Raw genomic sequence first — 21,622 nt, 5'->3', positions numbered from 1 at the left:
GCGAACTACTAAAACACGGTAACCATTAAGGGGGCAGCTGCCATGTGTGACTTTGCTTTGGTTTTTCGAATCACGTTGCTTCTCAGAACCGCAAATAAAATCCAGTTAGTTCTCGACTTCCACCCTGTAATCCATTTTCTCTCTGTATGAGATCACTGCAAAGTGCGACAAAGATGTTTCGCAATTGTTTTGAGTAGCTGTGGACCTTCTTGTTGGTTTTTCATTATTGCCTGACACAAAACATTGCAATTGCTTGCAAAAGCTTTCAGTTAGTGTTTAGTCCCTCCTCAAGGTTTCTACATATTCTTACTAATCAAATTCCATGACTTTTGCATGAGCTATAGCAGCCAAATTTGACGTTTAAGACTTCAGTGACTGAACAAAATAATTCTGAACAATTTTTAGTAATCCCAAGATTTCTTTGGAAGTCTACACAGAGAGACCAGTAAGAACCAGAATCATGGGCACATGGTACACACCTTAACCAACAGAGCCACCAGGAGACAGCCCAAAGGTTTTTGAATGCTATTGGGCTTCCCAGGCCTTGAAAACATAATTTTCAAATTCCAGAACTGTTCCATGTGCACTTGCCTGCCTCTTTGCAAACAGCAGCGAGGTCTGCTCCTACGTATCCATGGGCGGCGTCCGCCAGCTGGGTCAGTTCCTCGGTGGTGGCGCTGCACGGTACCGAGCTCAGCTGCTTCTGCAGGATGTCTGCCCGCTCTGCCGCATCGGGCACTCCCACCTGCGGTACCGAATAGGGCTGAACAATTAATCGAAATTTTATCGAAATCGCAATATGGCCTACTGCAATTTTCAAATCGCAGGAGGCACAATATTTGTTAAAGGCGAAATGTGTGTCAAAATACCATTTTAAATGAAATATTGTCGTGCTGCAGAGATGTCCTGGCCTACACATCATATTCTACAGACTTAAGAAAACATCTTTGTTTGGTACAGATCCCCGCAAAAATCACACCATAATCATTTTAATACGTTTTTCAATGAAAATGAGAATAATGATGTAAAAATTATCATTCCCTCTAATATCGCAAATCATATCGCAATCGCAATATCAGTCAAAATAATCGCAATTAGATATTTTTTCAAAATCGTTCAGCCCTAGTACCGAATTCAACAGAACAGATAGAACATTTTTTATCTCAATCTCTATCATGCATGATCATTCTGCGATCTAAAAAGTAAAAGGCCTTCAAAGAACCTGTAGGGGTTCTACAGACTGGGAGAAGCCTTTAAGGGTCCTTGAGGAATCCTTTCTTAAAGAGCTCATGAATCCTGTAGTGAGGAACCTGTTGGGTCCCTCTGGATCTTAAAAGAACCCCCAGTGAACACTGAACTTTGAGAGTGCAGGGATAGTTTGTTTGGGCGCTGTGGTTTTGACCTTTGCACTCCTTACTATAGTTTGCATGAAGTTTTGGCCTTCTAAAACTTTAAGCGTATCCTATTGTTGCACTCATTGGATGTTGCTCTGGATAGCAAAAATGGCTACAATGTAAATGCGGTCAATCAGGATCTCAGAATCGTTATTCCCATCTTTGTTTATATGTATGACAGCTAGTAACTGCACTTAACTCTTTGGAATAATTGGTAGAAAATAGAGTTGAGAATAACATGATTATCATCTCACCCCACACTATAATTCTCAGACAAGGTGACCGTTTGTTTCATCTCAGGTTCCATCAAAATGAAATATTCATGACAGACGAGGGATTAATGTGAGTGGCATATAAGATAAGATCAAGCTCTGATTTGATATTGATATATAATTCTCTCTGAGATGAGTTTGTGTGACAAAGAGGGAATCAAACCTCAGTTTTCTTTCATCAATAGAGCAAAATCCTTGTCAGTGTGACCCCGGCTCAAACCAGCATGGTTACCAGTGATCAAACAGACAAACATCAAACATCCTTTCACATTTACATTTTAAGCATTAGGCGTAAACTTTTTGAAGGGGTTTAGAGTCTTGCTCAAGGACACTTTGACAGGACATAACGGCTGCTGATGGACACATATTGGCTGTTGCAGGGATCAAACCTGTAACCTTTCTGTTACGGGGCGGTCTCTCTAAGCATTAGGGTCACCTTACTACCAACATCCACTAAAACAGCTGGTAGTACCCACCTCCAGCTCCTTGTCGAAGCGTCCAGGCCGGCGCAGGGCGGGGTCCAGGGCATGGGGCCGGTTTGTGGCTCCCAGGACCAGCACCTGACCTGCGTGACCCTCCTGGAAGGACAGAGTAAAGATCAGTGCCGTCCATTTATCTCTGGTTTGGTGTAGTATTGTGTTGTTATGCTGCATACAGAGTGATATGAATAACCCATGTGTCTTGCACTACACCCTTGCAGCATATGTGAGGTTCTGTTGTCCTTGAACCACAAGTCAGTACCTACTGGGTTACTATGCGAGTCATCAATATGTCTCTCTACATGTGCCACCAAGCCAAAATATTTGTAGCATTTGTTTTAACCTGCCTAGATTACCAGATGGTGGGAGTTACCCCATAGTAGAGTGCAATCAGTGCTACAAAGTTTTTTTTCAAGTGAATTTAGTTTACTTTTCCATGATTGACAACATACCTAACAATATTTGAACTGTCCTGACGGTACTCCAAGCACACAGCAACTTTTCCAGTGTTAATAAGTGTTTATTTTTTTGTGACAATTATTTGGAGTTGACCGGTGTTGATTGGAGAGTTGTTTGTCCACTCATAGACCTGATATGACTCTGGAGCGGCTGTTCAAAACTATCAAAAGTATTAAATTACCTCTGATGGGTGTGGACTTATAGATACAATGGCACAGTGTTGATTTTTACACTTTGAGTTAAATTAGCATTGACAATTTTCTGCACAGGGTGGAACAAATGCAAGGAATTATTTGCAAATCGCCGCTGTCAGGTGAAGAAAAACAGCCTTGTTTTTAACTTGAGCACCATGCATTTTTTACTCTATCAAAGGTCAAGAGGTTGGAGAATTTTCTCAACCTACAGAGAACCGTGTAATCTTTGGTCGTTTTGTAATCTTTTGAAGTGAAAACATGAAATTCATCAAAACCGGAGTTACGAGGTTAATAGCAAAATATTATTCGACCCGGGTCTGGTGCTCAGCTTTAGTCAGCGCTGCGTTTCTCGGGGTGGTCCGCCTGCAAGACGAGAAATAATGCTTTTTCCACCCATCTCCAATACCGCAGGGAGAAGCGAAACACAAATAAATTACAGTGCAAGCAAGAATGCTGAGGAGCAGGAAGTGCTTTCCCCACATTCCACAAAGGCCAACCAATCAGAGCTGGTGACCTTGGATCATACTCTGGTCTGGAAAACAGACAGGAGAGAGGAACAGGCAGGCAGTTGCTGTACCTGTGCATTATCACCAATCCAACTGAGGGCTCTTCTCTGCCTGGAGAGATGGAGATGTGCTTTGCTGATAAAGTTATGCCAAATTGGCAGGTCATGGCGACCCACGGTGATTTGTTTCCCAGGCTCCCGCTGGGGGGGGGGGGGGGGAGGAGGGGGAGAGGAATCCGGGTTCAGCGAGTCCTCTTTTTCTCATCAGGCACTGACCGAGGGCTCGGCGGACGGACGACACCCCAGAGATACAAGCACCGAGTGTCTGAAGGGCGTCCAGCATGAAGAGATGGTTTCTACATGACTCAATCTGCATTTCCAATGAGAATATATTCTGAAGGAGCCAAAATCTGTTGTGGAAAGCCATATTCATAAGTCACATGTGTGTGGCGAACAAACAGTTGTCAGTCAACCTAAGAAAGAATCCCTTGCAATGCTGTTTCTGATGTAACTGGGTTGTGAATATGTTATAAGCTTGGAAAAAGATGTAGTTGAAATAAGGAGAGGAAGTATAGCCATCAATTTCATACATTTGTTGATCAAATAGTTATTAGACAGCAAGAACCAGGCCTCCGTCAAATAGTATTTGCAAATAGTTCTTGTATTATCCTATGTGGCAAACTCCACCCATCTGGCACCTATGTAAACTAATACAAACAATTGTATATATTTTTTTTTTAAATAACTTTCTGGACACATGAATCCCAACAAAGATCTATTTTTTTTACAGTGTAGCTTGTGACACTTGACTTGAACTTTGATGTTCTTAAAATGGAGTTCGATTGCAAGTTTCTCCCATTTTCTAATCACAAATTCCCATAACAGATGTGGTATAGCAAAGGTAATAACTTTAACCTTTCATATTTGCATTGTTATGATAATAATGTTATGGTCTAGTTCTATTTTTGCCCTCCTGAGTGGGCAAATGTTCCCTTTATTATAGCTGTTTGTTAAGTTTTTGTTCCTTTTATTTTACAACAAGTTCTAATTTTGTTAGGAAAAGTGCTATAGAAACACCTTAAAAATCAACTCCTGATATGACGCGTTGGGGGTCGAGAGGGGCGGGACTTCCTCCATAGGAATACTTACTGAACCAATCCCATCCATGAGAGTCAGGAGGGAGGCGACGACTCGCTTCTCCACCTCGTTCTGCGCTCCTTCTCGTTTAGGACACAGAGCATCCAGCTCGTCGATAAAGATTATCGCAGGCTGCCTGTCAAACCGAGTGAAAATATGAGGCTGTTATACAATAACACTGGACAGTGTGGCCAATAATACTGATGAGACTGTAAATCCCCAAATCAACAGCTGTCATTGTAATGTGTAGATAAATTCTCAGCACATAGTTTTTGAACACTTCATTAAACAGACAGACTGGTTGTGCTCCATGAAAAATGTTCAAGGATTCAATTAGAGACGTTCAGAGACGACTGAAGTGCTTGTAAATCTTTCCTTTTATTCATTTGTGTATGTGCACTGTACTTTTAGTACGATCGCTCCATGTGTAATGTGTGTCCCTTTTAAACACACAAGACATTCATATCGTTAAACAGCCTCCTTTTGAAAAAGAAATGAAAATCTCAACAAGACTTCTCCTGTATGAATAAATGATGAATTGATAATTGATTAATGATTGAGAAATAAAAGACATAAGCCAACATGTCTAAAGAAAACATATAATGTATAGCATATATGGGACAAATGGGTGACTGGCATATTAAGAGTGATGATCCTGCTTATGCATTGACTGCAAAGTTTACCTCTGAGATGCATCAGTGAATATCTGCCTCAGCCTCGCTTCTGTTTCACCATAGAATCTGCAAAGATTATAAAACAACGGATCTTTTAAAATGGATTGAACATGGAATGACTGCACATGAACCAAAGTCACAGAATTAAATGGGAGAGTGGGAGGAGGGGGGGGAGCAATGTTATGAGCAATACTGTTGCCCATATAGCAGAACGTCCTCTCCACATATCATACTGGGCCAACAAAACTATGCTTAAGGGCTGAAATCACTCGTTTCCAAATATGACCATACTTGCTCATGATCTCAGGGCCGTTGATCACCGTCATGTGAGCTCCGACCTCATTGGCTATGGCTCGTCCAATCATAGTCTTCCCTGTGCCTGGGGGACCATACAGAAGAACTCCTCTGGGGGGCGGGATCCCTGCACAGAGAACAGCTTTGCATTTACGTCTTTTACTTCATGGCATACCGAGTCCTGGCTTCCTGGAACAACTTAAATTATTATACATACATATGATAGCATCAACCTTCTGATTGGCACCATGTCTGGCAGACAGCTGGGACTGTTTAAATGTCAAACGTATATATGTGAAGTGATATGTATAGCCTGATGCCCTTAGGTTGTCGTAAACTGTGCATTTGCACTATTGTGGGGGCTTGTTGTCCTTTCACTGTGTCAGTATGTGCTGATAGCATGTGAGTTGTCCCTAACTGTTTCTACACTAATGTCGCTAAGATAAATTCACTTGTTAGACCTACTTAGTGGTACACACTCTGTCAGACAAATTGCTAATTTAGATAAAAATAAATTAAAAGAATGTTAAGTTTGTTTTTTTCTCACAGCCGGTTTCCGAAGGATGTGACCCCATGATCACACATAAAATGCAACTGTAAACAAAACATATTGTACTAGTAATGAACTAACTAGTAACTAGTAAATAACTTATTAAAACTCATTTGTTAAAATTTTATATCCAATTTTTATTCATTCATTTATTGATGCTCCAAATTGTTTTATCTCTTCCTGTTTGTTTTTATTCTCCTTTCCTTTTGTTCTCTTATTCCTCTGTTGTTTTGTTATTTCATTCCTTTGCTGTTCTTTCATCTGTAAAGCAACTTTGTGAACTCTGTTTTTGAAAAGTGCTACAAAAATAAAGATTATTATTATTATTACTACCAGAACGACATCATGGCTGCTCAATAAATCAATCAATCAATTACGGAAATCACGATATTAACCAATTCAACTTCCAAGAAGATGGAATGTTTTTCTCTAGACGGACTCCCAAACAAGGCATTCTGGTGTTGTGCAGGATCCCTGGACTAAAATTTGCATGTCAACATATTAAAACAAATCTAATCCTAAACTTTAACTTTTTTCATTTTTTTGTCTGACCATTTTTTCTGAAATTATGTACAATAAGAGATTGGGTAGGTAAAAGCTGAGTGTGCATGCATCGCAATGCATATCGCAATCTTCATCAAAAAAATAAAACAATATAACTTTTTGATCAGGTATATTACATGTACTACAAACCATAGTTGGAGAAGAGCTCAGGGTGTTTCAGAGGAAGCTCGATGGTCTCTCTGATGACGTCCAACTGGCTGCTGAGCCCGCCAATCATACTGTACGTGACCTTTGACCTTCTGGCCTCGGCGTCCTCCGGCTCCTCTTGCCCTCCTCGCTTCCTGTCTCTGAAACTGACTTTAGTGGAGCAGCAGAGGCAGTAGAAGGTGTCAGTACTCAGCACGCCAGCAGGGGGAGCTGTGGGGATTTTCCTCGCCTGCTCCGGGCTGAACACGCTCTCCACACTGACAGCATCGTCCCCCAAATCCGTGGGAGGATTCTGGGAGTTGTAGGCAGGAGTGAGGGGAGCAGAGAGCGGAGAAGGAGAAAGGAGGAGGGCCGGGCGGCGTGGGGTGCTGGCGGCTGGACCGGGCTCTCCTGGCGTGCCCGGCACCCCGTCGTCGTCGTCGTTGGCGTCGTCGTCCACGGTGAGCAGGCTCAGCTGCAGGGACAGGTCGGCCGACGTGGAGCCCAGCACGGAGCTCGTCAGGGAGGACTCCTCCGCGTCAGGGCCCAGTCCCGGGGGAGGAGCGGGTCTCTGCAGGGTGAGACCGTCCTCTCCTCTCACCGCCTCGACACGCAGACTGCAGGACCGGCCAAAGTACGTCAGGGGGATGACGGTTCCCGGTAGAACGATATTCCCAACTGGAACAAGAGAGAGAAACCAGTAGGGAGAACATCGTGAGTTATTCCACCAAAAGAGAAGTCACTGAGGGCAGCCTGTTCTGTAGTAGAACCCCAAGGAAATTAAAGATATATCTACTAATTCAGAATCAGAGTATCTTTACTCGCCAAGTAGAATAAATGAAAAGGAATTTGTCTTGGTGACTGAGGTGCAGGGATACATCGATAACTCCTGTAGTGACATAAGTATTTATTGGCATACATGTTATGAGAAAAACAGGACCTCACATTCAGTGCAAGAGAACAGCAGAGAGAACAGAGATAGGACAGAAGAGTACACATATCACTCCAAATGTAATTCAGCTAAGACATGATTATAAATAGGACAAAAAAACAACTTGAGGCCAAAAAAAAGCTGAATGTTTCCCACTGACATCATGAACTGCTCCTATAAACATGCAACTGTGTGAGGAAGACTCTGACTTACCCAAAGACCGCAGAAAGAAGTTCTTGAACTCTTCTGTTTCTAGTGTGTCATCTTTTTGCCTAAATGAGAATAATATAAAATTGAGATTTAAAAAGGACAAAATCTAGGAAAACATCTTTGAGTGATTGGTAGACAGTGGAACTGCAGTTGCCAGTGTCTTGCCAGCAGATGGCAGCCTTTACCAAAAATATAAAATACAGTCTCACTGAACCTGTCTGTGATACTTTAAAGGTCTATGAAAAGCTTTGAAATCATTTTTTTTTATCATTCCAGGTATTATTACAATGATTATATACTTACAGTAATTAAATGTATTGAGATTTAGAATCTGTGCCCAGGTGATACAGTAATATTTCTAAACAACTGAGAGTCAATCTGAAATTCTGTCATTAATTATGTTATTTTTATGTTAGGGATATGTCAGTCTGTACATCTGCTTTTGTGCCCGTTTCCTAGTCGACAGCTTTACCTGGCAGAGAGAAAAACCTCCTCAGCCTGAAGCACCGGACCGGTTAGAGGCTGCAGCGTCACTCCGTCCCCCGGCTTCACTCTCAGGTTGTTCTGGCCGCATTTCTGAAGGCCGACTTTCCCACCGGGGAAAGAAGCGACAGGCCAGCCCAAACACACCTGGGAACAGAGAGGGAAAAGATGATACATTATTAGGAAACGTTTTCAGAGCTGCAAATTAGTTACAGGCTGCCAAATTATTTTATTTAATATTTAGCACAGTACCGGGCAAGTGATGCGACATAATTGTTAGTGGAGCTTCAAAATAAAAACACAACAGGCAAATTATGTGTCACTGAATTTGTATAGAATAGAACAGAATAGAATATAGAATGGGCTAATCATTTCATCTGGTGTGGTAATACCTCTTGCTGTCCTGTGCAGCTCGTCAGCAGGACAGGTCTCCCTATGCAAACACCAGCTGCCTTCATTGAGTTGAGGCTCAGCTGGGCTAGAGATGATCTGCAACTTTTGGGTGTCTTGTCATCTGCTGTAAACAGGACACACAAAATATAATTGACGCAAACATTGTCATAACTTTTCCATGGATGTGACCAGAGTGGGAGAAAATTAGCCAACTCTAGCAGCCACTTTCACCAAGTGGCTGCTAGAGTTGGCTAATTTTCCCCCAGCCTTTGACTGGTGTCTAGTGTTAATCTCCCATCCTGTATGTGACTAGAATGTGCTCTACTGTGGGCTATACATTAATCAATAACATTAATAACATTAATCAGTTACTGGATGCACGTTCATGTGCGCTGTCAGGGTACCACATGTGAAATGGCATCAGAGTCACATCCCTCTGCACCAGCATCACTTCAGCATCACTGACTGTTGCAGAAGCAATAAGGTCCAAATGTTGCACCTTCATGTCACGTAACGACAATTTGCAGATCAGATAATTTGCTGAGCCTGCCCTATAGCTGTGTAACATATCAAAGTCTGTAAAAGAGTTCGGCTAATGTGCCAAAGTGTTACCTTTCTCAATGAAATCGATGACAGTAAATGAGTTGCTGTTGAGACTTTTGCAGCTCCCCCCGTCCTGTCCCGAAGTCTGGAGGCTGGATGAGTCATTTGATCCATCCTTCAGTCCGGGTGAACTGTCTCCTTCGTTGGCTCTTTTCGATTTGCTTTTATTTTTCTTTGAGGACATTTTAATAGTAAATGTCTTCAGCACGTGAAAGTGCAAACATGTGTAAACATGCAGCGGTGTAGTAAACTTCCTGGTTAAAGTTTAGCCCCGCCCCCATTACCGTAAACATTGTATTTTGTTGAGTACATTTAAAAAAAATGTTGATGCTAATAACAACAACAAAATATGACTGATAATCGAAATGAGAAGTGTATTTTGAATGGAAAATATAACCTATACGAGCTCGAAGTCAACCTACCTCCGACAACGTTCCGTTCTCTTGTATGGAGAAAACGACACGCCAAACTGCATTCAAAAATCGGGCAATTTTAAGTTGCCCTCCTTACTGGCAAAGTTACACACCTCGTAGGACATTGTGTAAGACATTTTATACATCAATAAAATCAGTTCTTAGATTCGGCATATATCCAACACACCAAACAGTGAGTATTTTAATACAATTTAAACTTTTATAATTGGTATTCCCACAGTCTGCTTCCACCAAAATACACCGTGGAGGGCAGTAGCGAGCAGTGTAAACCAATGGTAAAAGTTGAGATTTTATTTAAATACAGGGCTACTTGCTGGGTAACTCGTATGCCGAATTCCCCATCAGACCTTCGTGATTCTTAAAAGGTCTTAAATTGTATTCTAACTTGTATGTACAGCTGGTCGATAAGCAAGGACACATTAAGTTGCCAGGTTTTTGAATGGAGTTAGTCTTCGTACGAGAGAGAACGGAACGTAGCGGGACTAGAAGGCGGTCAGTATTTTTACCAGAGCATTACGGTATTTATGCAACTTCGAGGGAGGACTTTTACATAACGCCAGTGCACATTGATGCCGGTTGGAAATTGACCATATTCTACCTACAAACCGGTGTTCATACGGAGTGGGAAGTGTGGTAATATGGCTGCCTTTGGTGTCAAACTCTTACCCTTGGTGAGAAGCAGGCTTTGCGGCAAGACGTGCTGTCCCGCACACACAACGGTCCGTGCGTTTTCGTGTGCAGCAAGTCGTTCCCAACTGCACCGAGCCGAGGGAAGCAGCGCTTTGACAGGGAAAGTGGACCGATTCGGTGGGGTGACAGTCAACCTGGCTGACAGCGGTTTACCGGCGGACATCAGCGAAAGTTCATTCAGCAACTTACTGCAAGGTTTGTGCACAGGTCTGCTGCACGAGACCGGGATGAGCTGGGACAGAAATAGATGTTGATGCAGTAGGATAGATCTTTAAAATATTAACCACACATCATGTCTTCTCATCGACTCATAAATCATTAACCTACCTACACTATTGATCATTAGCCAGGACAGTGGGCTGCAATGTGCGTGAGTGCATAAAACGCATCACATAAAGTCATTTTTACTCATAGGACCATAAGAGTAGCAGGTACGTGAATGCATGAGTGTAATGCAAGGTTTCCCAATCTCGAGGCTTTGGAGTCCCATGTTGGTTTCCCTGGTGTGAAATTAGGGTCTCTCTAATGTCCATATGACAGGAATTGGAAGGGGAAGATGTAGAGAGGGAATCTGAATATGTCTGAATATCTCTATGTTATATATATATATCTATATCTCTATGTCTCTATATCTCTATTACCCAATTTCCCCTCGGGGATTAATAAAGTATTTCTGATTCTGATTCTGATGTTTCTATATGGGACAAAAACGGGGAGGAAGCATGCAGAATACAACTGTGATTACTATGTGATAATCCTCATATCTGTACAGGGATTGTAAGTAAAATAATGTGAAATCTTGATTTTCCCAAATAAAGAAAGAATAAAAATAAAAAAAACCCTCTGTGGTTCACCCTAGTTGAAAAGCACACAAGTTACTTACCTTATATTCTGTGTATTGGTGAATGTTTGAATGTATTGGTGTATGTTTGAGTGTCATTTTTCATTGAAAATCCACTCTGAACAGCTTTTGGACTGCAGAGAAGATGCTATGAAAGCCATGCAGCCTTACTAAAGAACCTATAGCCTACACAAAAGCAGATTATTTTTGTGCACTTGGGGTCTAAAAACATTGTGTAAACATTAACTTCAATGTGCATTCAGTGTGATATGAATACACAGTTGTATGAGTGCTGGGATCATAGACAGGTTTGTTGTACTGTTAAAAGGCTTAAGGCGTTCAGTGCCTTGCTTAAGGGCACCCTAATGGTATTTGTTAAGTGTTTTTAGTCACTGTCACTGCCCCTGCCCACATTTTTCCAGCCGGTTCAGGATTCAAACGAGCAAACCTCCAGTCAAAAGCCTGCTTCACTAACCTCTAGGCTGCTGCCACCAGATTGTCTCTGTTGCATGTCATCCTCTTTCTTATCTTTCCTATATTTCCTGTCTCTCTCCGCTATCTAATAGAGCAGAAATGTCATTTAAAATATCACTTTATATGTCCTGTCTTATTTCCCGTCTGTCTCTGCTGTTTATTATCAAATAAAGCTCAGATGTCATGAAAAAATGAATCTTTAAAAACAGCTCGGCCTTGTTGACTTATCAGCCGTCTTGTGTGCCGTGCTCCACAGATTCGTTGGCCCGGTGGAAAGCGGAGGGGAAGGTGGCGGTGTGGCTTCACGTCCCCATCTCCCTGAGCCGCTGCGCCGCCGCCGCCTCCGTCCACGGCTTCACCTTCCACCACGCCAGGCAGGACCGCGCCGTCCTGGCCCTCTGGCTGGGAGAGGGGGACAGCAGGCTGCCAGGGTTTGCAACTCACCAGATCGGAGTGGCAGGTAGGAACCAGCGATGTCTGGTAGAGCTGCAACGATTAATCGATTAGTTGTCAACTATTAAATTAATCGCCAACTATTTTGATAATCGATTAATCGGTTTGAGTAATTTTTTTTAAGAAAAATAAGTCAAAATTCTCTGATTCCAGCTTCTTAAATGTGAATATTTTCTGGTTTCTTTACTCCTCTATGACAGTAAACTGAATATCTTTGGGTTGTGGACAAAACAAGACATTTGAGGACGTCATCTTGGGCTTTGGGAAACACTGATAGACATTTTTCACCATTTTCTGACATTTTATAGACCGAACAACTAATCGATTAATCGAGAAAATAATCGACAGATTAATCGACAATGAAAATAATCATTAGTTGCAGCCCTAATGTCTGGCTATACATTTGTTCAAAGTGTCTGCAAGTTTCCTCAAATGAATATTAAAGCTGTGAGATTTTTGGACGGGGTTATGTTTCCGCCCGTTCCGTTTGTCTGTCTGTCAGCAGGATAACTCCAAAAGTTATGAGCGGATTTGCATGAAACTTTGTGGAAAGTTTGGTCATGGGGCAAGGAAGAACTGATTAACTTTTCACACCGATTGGCCACAGGGGGGCGTGGCTTCTCATAAAAAAGGCTCGTAACTTCCGAATGGATATACTCAACTCCATGAAACATTGTGGAAATGTTGGTAATGGGGCAAAGAATTACTGATAAAAAGGCATATAACCTCCGAACAGATTCACCAAACACCATCAAACGCTGTGTGCCTGTCAGCAGACAGAAGAAGAGGCAAACCCTCCATTATTGGCCCGATCAAACAACATGGAGGCACTGGAGAGCTCATTTCCAGTTTAGACATAAACCGCCCTGACAATTTTTCCAAAAACTTGTTCCAGTGGTAGAAGGGCAGCTCTAATGGAAACCGAACAGATGCAGTGCCGTGTGGTGTTGTGATAATCGGCTGAAATGCTTAAAAGTGGCTAGAATTTGAACAGGCAGATTTCATGTTCCATTTCAGGTCCAGTAAATGAAAATGTGAAACAAGTTGGGGGCATGGAAGAAATTATTATCTTTTGGTGAAAATCCGACACATGGAACTGGCATATTTTGACAATTGCATAGAGTTGCCGGAGGTATGTGCTCTGCTGAGTGCCATCTAGTTATGTAACAGTACACCCATATTATCAGTTCAATAACAAAGTGAGGCTGCAACAGAGAAGAGTGTCCAATCCCTGTAAATGGTCAGAGAGAGGTGTGTAAGCTCAAAATATCTGTAACCTGATATCACAGATCTGACATGTTTGCTAACAAAACATACTCTGGTTTTTTTTTAGGTTACTGGCATTTTATCAAGCCTACCTTACATTTTAAAGACACGAGTCTATGATTGGCAGAGCTGAGGTCAGGCTTGACCCCAGTGTAACATTACTCCTGACTGACGGAGCTGACCACAGGCTCGTGGGACTCACCAACCCAAATTGCCACTGATATGGCAGGGAAAGTTACATTACACGGTAATGACGAAAATCGGCTTCAGGCGAACAGACAGAGGCGGCGTCTGTTTCTTAATGTAAATCAGCGGCCCGGTTGTTCGGAAACTATTACGCCGCAGGAGCCGATGGAGACTTGGCAGCGGCTTTGGGAGATGTGGAGGTGTGGCTGGTAAAGATAAAATCCCTTCCTGTCATCACTTTTCGATCCCTTATGAGCAGTGATGTCATGAAAAATAAAATGGTGGGTGAACTATGACCTCCAGTCGGTGATCATCATGAGGCAAATAACCACCAATATGAACAAAACCAATGATATTTTCAGAGAAGCATTAAATTAAGATTTTTTTTTCTATATCCTCAGATAATTTACTACTTAATACGTTTTTACACTATGAATTTAGGTCATAAAGGTTTATATCAGCCTGGAAAGGTGGTAAACTAAATTTCAGTTTAGCTTGGTTTACCCTCCACTAAATCCTTCATTTTAAGCTGTTCGGAGGTAGTCTGTCTGTGTGAACTTTGGCCTGTTTTACATAAATGGAAACTCACTCACTCAGTATGGCGAATGAGGGGAAAGGGGGAAGAAAAGATGAGCTGCTGACTCCTAACTTTGCCAAAATACCATGTGCTAAGTTTCTAGTTGTCCGCCAGAGGGCAGACTGTGGTTCTTACCTCTTCCAAAAAAGTGGATGCACTTGAAGCATGTCAGAACATGTCCAGAGCATCTTTCCATGTGGCCAAATTGGGTCCAGAAACTCCCCTCTTGTTGCCAGAATTGTTTCTTTCCCCACTTAAAAAAAACTAATGAATCTAACATTCAGATCCTGTCAACATTTAAAGCAGGCAGCCAAGATACAGCCGTCCTCTATCATTCTGTTGAATTGAATTGATATTCCTTTGTTTTCTTTAATAAATTGCTTCTGTTTAATTTGAAAAGATAAAAAAAAAAGTATAGTTCAATTTGACTGTTACTTCATTCACCCCAAGTAACCAGAATATGAGAATGTTTTAAGACACAAAGAAATGGGAATGGGAGCCCAGTTCAAGTCCCTCGGATTAAAATATAGGAAATATAGGCAGCAGTAATTAACCCCTCGCACCCTGACTTTCCCCTTAAATTTACCCTTAAGTAGCTTCAAAGTTAGAAAAAATATTTCTTCCGTACTGTAAGACAATGTCACATACTGTACATATTCTGTATCTGCTTGTTCCAACGCTTCATTGAAGCTGTAGCTGCTTATATTGAGTGAAATATTCAAACCCAAGGCAACATTTTTTTATGGCTGCACTATTACAACAAATGGAAAAATGTTAGATGTCTTGTGCATTATTTTATACACATGACTGTAATTCAGCCTGACATATTTGGTATCTTTGGAAACCTTGGTATGTTGACTAGAATTTAAAATGAAGTTCTGTGTGTTTGAACGAAGCTTGGCTATGCAACATGCATTTGTAATGATGGACCCACCGGCAGAACCGGTAGGGTGGAAGAGGTTTTAATAGTGCTATTATTATACTGTATACATGTTATATTGAAAACAGGTCCTTATAGTTCAGCACCTCAAGCCCACTAAGTGATGTCAACCAAAATGTCACATCTCCAGTGAAGTGCAGGTTGAGTAAGCTAACCTTCACAGAGCTTTTACAAGAAGAATGAAGAGGATATGTTTTGGTTTTTGCTGTTTTGAGCACAAATCAGTATTGTTTTTGTGAGCGATAAGGAGTATCTCAGGGTTAGGTCCATCACTTAACACACTCATGGGGGTCTTTACTGACTGGTTTCACTTTACCCACTGTCATCCCCCCACCTAATGAATGGTTAAAATAAATCAGCAGTTGTGTTCTTGGCTTCCTCTAACAAATATGTTCTCACTTCGGGACCCAGGGGGCAAAATCTTGGCAGATCAGAGTTTCCATCCTAACCTGTAACAAAGTCACAGTCCTGGTCATGAAAACCCCGGGTCTAACTGTTAGTATTCTAAATGAAGTTTCATTTTCATTTTTGACATTTAGCCGATACTCTCACCCAAAAAGTGACTTTCAATGATTGCAACAGTAGAATAAGCTCAAGTTTTACAGCTTAGTATTACAAGCAGCCAGTAGTCAAGACTGCAGCATCAGAGCCATAGTAACCTGACAATATAACAAAATATTCCTGTGAATCTAAAATCATCATCTAAAATTGAGAAGTATTAGGAAAAGGAATAAGAGAAATATGAGCTAAGAGAGATAGAGCTATTTTTTTTATTTTTTTTTTGTGGCCCAGAAGCCAGCTGTAAGCTGCAGCGATCAGGTTTTACACTACATAACCCACAATTCCCCTGTGTTGATTACTTGTGGCTTTTTGTCTCATAATTCCTATCCCGCTTCTTTTTTTTTTTTTATCCAGCTCCTTTTGAGCGTTTTGTTTCCTGGACTGGAGGCTGAATGCATAATGATAGGCTCTCTGCAGCGCCCGGCCTCCTCCTGTGAAGCGCCATATGGCACAGGGATTGGGGATGACATCAATTTCCACTTGGAAGTCCAAGTCGGGCCTTTAAGACGACCCATCCCTCGTTACACATCTGTGACATTCATTTAAGGGAGGCCCGTCCCGGTCAGACGCAGCGCCGGAAAAGAAAGTGCCCCCGTTTCCTCCCCCTCCTCCCCCTGAGCTGTCAGCAGCAGCACATAGCTGGCTCTCTTAGTCACTACCTGCTGAAAAAAAACTCAAACAGGAGAGAAAAATGGTGAACCCAGAAGACGACGTGCGATGTTCAAACATTTCTCAAGTACAGCTGAGTCACTCTCACTGTGTTTAGACCGGTCAAACTAGCGAAGAATTTTGTCGTTAACGTATTTAATTTATCCCCCAAAATATTCAGACCTTGAAGCACTTGGTTTGATAGCACCTTGTTCACTTGATGGAAGGTTTTAAGAGCATTTGATGCATTCAAATTCTTGTTTTTAGGAACAACTGAATGGGTTGCCCACTCTCCTTAAAAAAAACAAAAACAAAAAGCAGTTTGCCCATATTTGCTGTCCAGCTCAAAGGTTAGACCAAGGCACTAACACTGCCAAGGTTAGGGCTTTCACTCCCACTGAGGCCGCTAAAAATGTGATACACTCATGGTACTGTAAGGTGCTTTGGATATAAATCAAGTGACATATATTATTACATTTTTATTTCAGGCATTTGGCAGAGCGACTTAAAATAATTGCAGCAGAGGCATAAACTTAAATTCCCAGATCATCAAAATTATAAACCACACAGTAACCAATAGGAAGGAGTGAAGGGTTAAATATTTGACTTTTTTGTCTACTGGAGTTAATGAAGTTTAAACAGAAGAGGTGTGTTTGAGAATTTATATTGGACCAGGCAGCTCTCCTGTCCTCTGAAGCCTGACCGGGGCTCGGCTCCAGGCTCCTTTTTCCTCGACATGGGGCAGGTTTCATGTTGTGTCCAACCTAATAATTATCACTGAGCTGCACTGCCAACAGGTCTCCCTTTCCTCCCTTCTTTTTCTTTTAAATTCCTGTCCTCTAATTCTCTGCAGAATGTGGACCGGCGGATCTACTGGCCCGGAGACGCTAGTGATTGCGTAATTTGTGAAATTACAACACGATTATTATGTCAAACTTATTGTTTGTCTCATCTAGGTGCAGTTGTTGACGAGTCCAACGGAAAGGTTCTCGTCGTTCAAGACAAAAACAAGGTATTTAAAAAAAAAAAAAGCTCATTTTACTGTTTTATCAACCTCTCCACTACCTAATTATGGAGTAATCACTGTAACCTGTAAACATCACTGTGAAATATGTCAATATGTGAATTAATCAGCGTCTCAGGGTTATGGTTTTTGATGCCTCTGTATTTCTTTGTGTTATCTTTTTCTTTACTGTGTTGTATCTTATTGTGCTGTCAATGACACTCTGATTTCCCCCCAGAGATTAGTAAAAGTTATGTATATATCCATCCCAAGGTCCAAAATTAACACCCAGTACCTACCAAGCACCAAATGACAGGAAAAATTGTCTTTGGCAGATTAATCAATAAGAGGCCGGTAATTCAGCTATACAGTCTTTGGTCTTTGCCTGTTCTCAAACTTTGTAACTATGCTTCACCATGCTCTCTTGTCATTTGAATTCTGCTACACTTAATGATGAATTACAAACTCGATCCATTGTATGATTGAGCAAGTTTTAAATGAACACGCTGCAAAAGTGTTTTAGTTTTCCAGCCCTTGGCCGGTGAGCCAAAAAGTTAATTTCGGACGCCGATCCATCCATCAGTCCATAGTCAATAAGAATGAACAAATGAAGCGCCAGTTGTCTCCCCGCTGCTAAACATGTCTGTCGTTAGTTTTGTTTATTTAGTCAGTTTTCTTCCGAGGGTCTGCTGCCTCTGCTGAATTCTTCTCACAGACTTTTACTACAGCTCCCCTCACACTTCGCTGAGCTCCGTACGACATTACTTGACCTCAAGCAAACATACTAAGGCCGGTGTTTATATGGGCTGTACACACTCTGTGTACACACTTTGTGTGTGTGTGTGTGTGTGTCTCTGTCGGCTCTTACAGAGGCCTCCTGTAGTGCTGAAGTTGTTATGAGGTTGACTTACAGCAGGCCTCTTTGAAACTTTTCTACTCAGCCTTGTTTGCATTCCCAGCGGCCAAAATGAGATATCCACCGTTTAAAAAAAAAAAGTAACACTCTTACAAAATGGTTGATGGCGCAAAACGGAAGCCAATTATGTTTTTAAGGAAAACTCCTCTGAACTTAAAGGGGCAAAAAGTAAAAGTTTTCTGCTTCATAGCACAAAATGACCATAATTTTAATCTGCGGGGGGGTTGATAGGGTTGTTGATCAATACCAGTGACTCAACGATTACTTCACCAGCTGCTGAGATTTCTGGCTTTCAAAACTCACTTTCTGGCCCGTACTGTTTGGGAACAAGCCTCGTTCTCAAGCCAAACAATTAAATGACAAAGCAGTATTATTATTCCAGTATTTAGCATGGTGATATATTAGCTCTTAACAAGATGTTTCTCTAGGATCTCTGCTCTAATTAGCTAGCTTACTCATCTCTACTGTGACAATGTGACTTAATTTGTTATATCAGTTACAGGCCACCATAAATCAAGGGGAGCAAAGTTGTAATTCCTTCTGGTCGAAGTGGAAATTAAATCATTTGAACTTTTGAGTTGCAGTAAATTTGTAATAGGATGTACAATATTTCTAATAAATTACCTTTGCCGGATACACAATGCAGCTCTCTTTCCCTCATCCTCGCTGTAATCCTTCCTTCCTCTCCTTCTGCCAGGAAGTCTCTCAGCAATGCCAGCAGCAATGGATTGAGAAGGGGACAGAGGGGGGGTATTGTGAAATTTGGAGCATAATTATGAGACCATATTTTGAGAACCTTTTGCAGTTGAAGAGTGCCAGCAATATGTAGCCCGTCCTGGAAAGCCAGAAATCCTGAGAGCGTATAATGTATCTTGATGGCTTTTGTCCAGAAACAGAGGGAAACAGTTAGTGGGCTAGAAGTGTGGGGAGTGTTTTATCTCTTCCTCTCTCTCCTCCTCCTCCTCCTCCTCCTCCTCCCCATCTAGCTGTTTACTGGAAATGGGCTTTATAACAGTCTGGCAGTAGAGAGTCTGGCAGGCTAAGCCACCTCAGAGCTCACAAAGGGTTACGAACTTCCTGAAAACAAACCAGGACATTATCATTTTGACATCAGCACAAAAGACAACAGACAGATCCCCGGTGAACTGAGGTCAATTTCATCCATTATAAGAAGGGGAGTCATCAGTTGTACGCTGAATGATGTAATGGGTAACCATGTTAAATTCAATCATCGTCCGAATAGGCTGTTCATATAATTTCTCAGTAAATTTTGAGCGAACAGTTTGCTCATGGTAGGCGTCATTCCAGCAAGACTTTGGGATTATTGTTTTCGCATTCGCCTCCGACAATTCCTGTGGGGATGAGACGTTTTAGTTTTGAGAAACCACACCGATTACAGCTACACAAAATTAGTTTATTTCTTCCTACCAGCACATTCGCATACAGCTCCAAAAATATAGCATTTTTTTAGACAATATATGAAAATAAATGCCTTAGTGCATTTGTGTTCCTCTCATAGACAGGATTTGCAAAGATGAGTAAAATCAAATTAAGATGATCAGAAAAAAGCGCTGAATACAAAATTCTTTAACTACAAAAATATATATACAACAATTATAATTGTTCATAATTTAACCAGCAGCAAACTGTCATTAAATATCAAGGAAAAGTGGTGAAACATTTTGTGGAACACACACACTTCACCACATCAAACTTTCTCTTTCTCATAAAAACATAAAACATAAAATGCATCCAACAGTCTGACAGGATGCTCAGATCAGAGCTTTACAACTCCCTTTGCTTTGCCTGCATAATTATGATTTCAGATACATTGCAAAAATGTCCTTACGAACAAATCATTTAATCTAGTATTGAGTGTTAAAATCTTACAAGAAATAAAAACAAACATCAAGAAATTTGTTCATTTGGGTTAGGGTTAGACATGAGGTTTGAAGTTATATTTAAAAAAAAAAAAAAATATAGAGGGTACTGCCTTACTTTAAGAGATCCTATTGCCACTTATTTGAAGAATTTGCAAGAAACAAGTGAATTTACACTGCATTGGAAAGAAGTGAAATTATATCACCCCATTGGCAGATTTTAAAGCTGCAATAAGCGATTTTTCTGACCACTAGAGGGCTACAGAAACCGCAACACATTGTACACATTGTAAATAAAGCACAGCAAAGCTACTGCACTACGGAGGCCTACTAAGGACATACCGTGCACAAAGGCTAATAATTAAGCTAACCATACCTACGGAGAAGTCTCACCAGTTACCGGTCTCGCTTTGCCAGATCTTTCTCCCGCTGAAGGTTACATGTCCTATAATGATTTTAGGATTTTTAGGATTGGTTATATGGTCTGAAATCGCTTATTGCAGGTTTAAGACTCAGTACAAGACTAAATAAGATGGACATTTTTGCAGTGTTCACACTGACATTACTCTGTGATACATTTACAGCAGTGCCATCCATTAACGTGAAATTTTAACTCTGCTCTTCTATCTCAGACAAAGAATGCTTGGAAGTTCCCTGGTGGCCTGTCTGATCCAGGAGAAAATATTGGTGAGTGTCACGCTCAACAGAGCAGCAAACTAATACAGTACATCTAGCTAAATCCTTTGATTTTAGTATTATGCTTACCTAAAGATGATACGTATACATTCATGTGAACTGCACAAAACAAAGGCACATGATATATGCAAAGAAATATAGACCTACTATACTCTGTTCCTCCAAAATTCACCTTTTTTAACATTTTCAAAGCAGCTTTTAATATTATATACATGACCCAACCCAAAAAAGCAGCGTCAAATGTTTGTCATTTCCAAAAAATACATATATATATATTGCCTTTTTTTTTTAATACAACAAAAACAGTCTGCAAGGTGATTCTGACAAGGGGACGTAAACAAACACCCTTTTCTCAGGATCTTTTGAATGCCTTCATATCCATTGTTTATTTAACCTCTTTCTCAGGTGCCACTGCGGTTCGTGAGGTCTTCGAGGAAACCGGCGTTCGTTCCGAGTTCAGGTCTCTCCTCAGCATCCGGCAGCAGCACAACCATCCCGGCGCCTTCGGCATGTCGGACATGTACGTCATCTGCCGACTCAGCCCGCTCACCTTCGACATCAACTTCTGCACTCAGGAGTGTCTGCGCTGCGAGTGGCTGCACCTCGCCGAGCTCGCCAAGACCAACGAAACCACGCCCATCACCACTCGCGTAGCCAGGCTTCTGCTTCACGGCCTGGACCAGGGCTTCGACAAAATCGACCTCGCCATGGAGGAGCTTCCCGCCGTCTACTCGGGGATGTTTTACCAGCTGTACCACAGGCAGCTTCCTCCGACGCTAAAATCCTAGC

General features: G+C 41.5%; 2 protein-coding genes across 2 annotated transcripts in view; one reads left to right on the top strand and one right to left on the bottom strand.

The window, feature by feature from the left end:
• The window catches only part of afg2a (AAA ATPase AFG2A), a 116,689-nt gene extending 107,222 nt beyond the window's left edge, over positions 1–9,467 (bottom strand). Inside the window, exons 1-10 of the mRNA XM_078289188.1 lie at positions 9,278–9,467; positions 8,665–8,789; positions 8,262–8,419; positions 7,793–7,851; positions 6,652–7,326; positions 5,406–5,535; positions 5,124–5,180; positions 4,453–4,576; positions 2,143–2,244; positions 592–745 (exon numbers count right to left, since the gene is read on the bottom strand). Coding sequence (XP_078145314.1) covers positions 592–745; positions 2,143–2,244; positions 4,453–4,576; positions 5,124–5,180; positions 5,406–5,535; positions 6,652–7,326; positions 7,793–7,851; positions 8,262–8,419; positions 8,665–8,789; positions 9,278–9,452 — 1,759 coding nt within the window. The 5' untranslated portion in view covers positions 9,453–9,467. The remainder of the gene's footprint in view (positions 1–591; positions 746–2,142; positions 2,245–4,452; positions 4,577–5,123; positions 5,181–5,405; positions 5,536–6,651; positions 7,327–7,792; positions 7,852–8,261; positions 8,420–8,664; positions 8,790–9,277) is intronic.
• Positions 9,468–10,340: 873 nt separating this feature from the next.
• nudt6 (nudix (nucleoside diphosphate linked moiety X)-type motif 6) lies at positions 10,341–21,621 on the top strand. Its single transcript, XM_071916203.2, has 5 exons — positions 10,341–10,587; positions 11,964–12,167; positions 17,295–17,350; positions 20,770–20,824; positions 21,239–21,621. Exons 1-5 carry the CDS (start codon positions 10,341–10,343, stop codon positions 21,619–21,621), a joined length of 945 nt encoding a protein of 314 aa, XP_071772304.2.
• The last annotated feature ends 1 nt before the right edge of the window (position 21,622 follows it).

The sequence above is a fragment of the Centroberyx gerrardi genome, chromosome 16 (genome assembly GCF_048128805.1).
Source record: "Centroberyx gerrardi isolate f3 chromosome 16, fCenGer3.hap1.cur.20231027, whole genome shotgun sequence".
Lineage (NCBI taxonomy): Eukaryota > Metazoa > Chordata > Actinopteri > Beryciformes > Berycidae > Centroberyx > Centroberyx gerrardi.
The sequence above is the reverse complement of the archived record's forward strand: the minus strand, read 5'-3'. Positions and strand labels throughout refer to the sequence as shown.

Excerpts from the sequence above, each read along its gene's own strand:
- nudt6 (XM_071916203.2), top strand. The coding sequence starts at position 10,341 with ATGGCTGCCTTTGGTGTCAAACTCTTACCCTTGGTGAGAAGCAGGCTT. Across the intron at positions 10,588-11,963 it reads ATTCAGCAACTTACTGCAAG|ATTCGTTGGCCCGGTGGAAA; the intron begins GTTTGTGCACAG and ends CGTGCTCCACAG. Across the intron at positions 12,168-17,294 it reads TCACCAGATCGGAGTGGCAG|GTGCAGTTGTTGACGAGTCC; the intron begins GTAGGAACCAGC and ends TGTCTCATCTAG.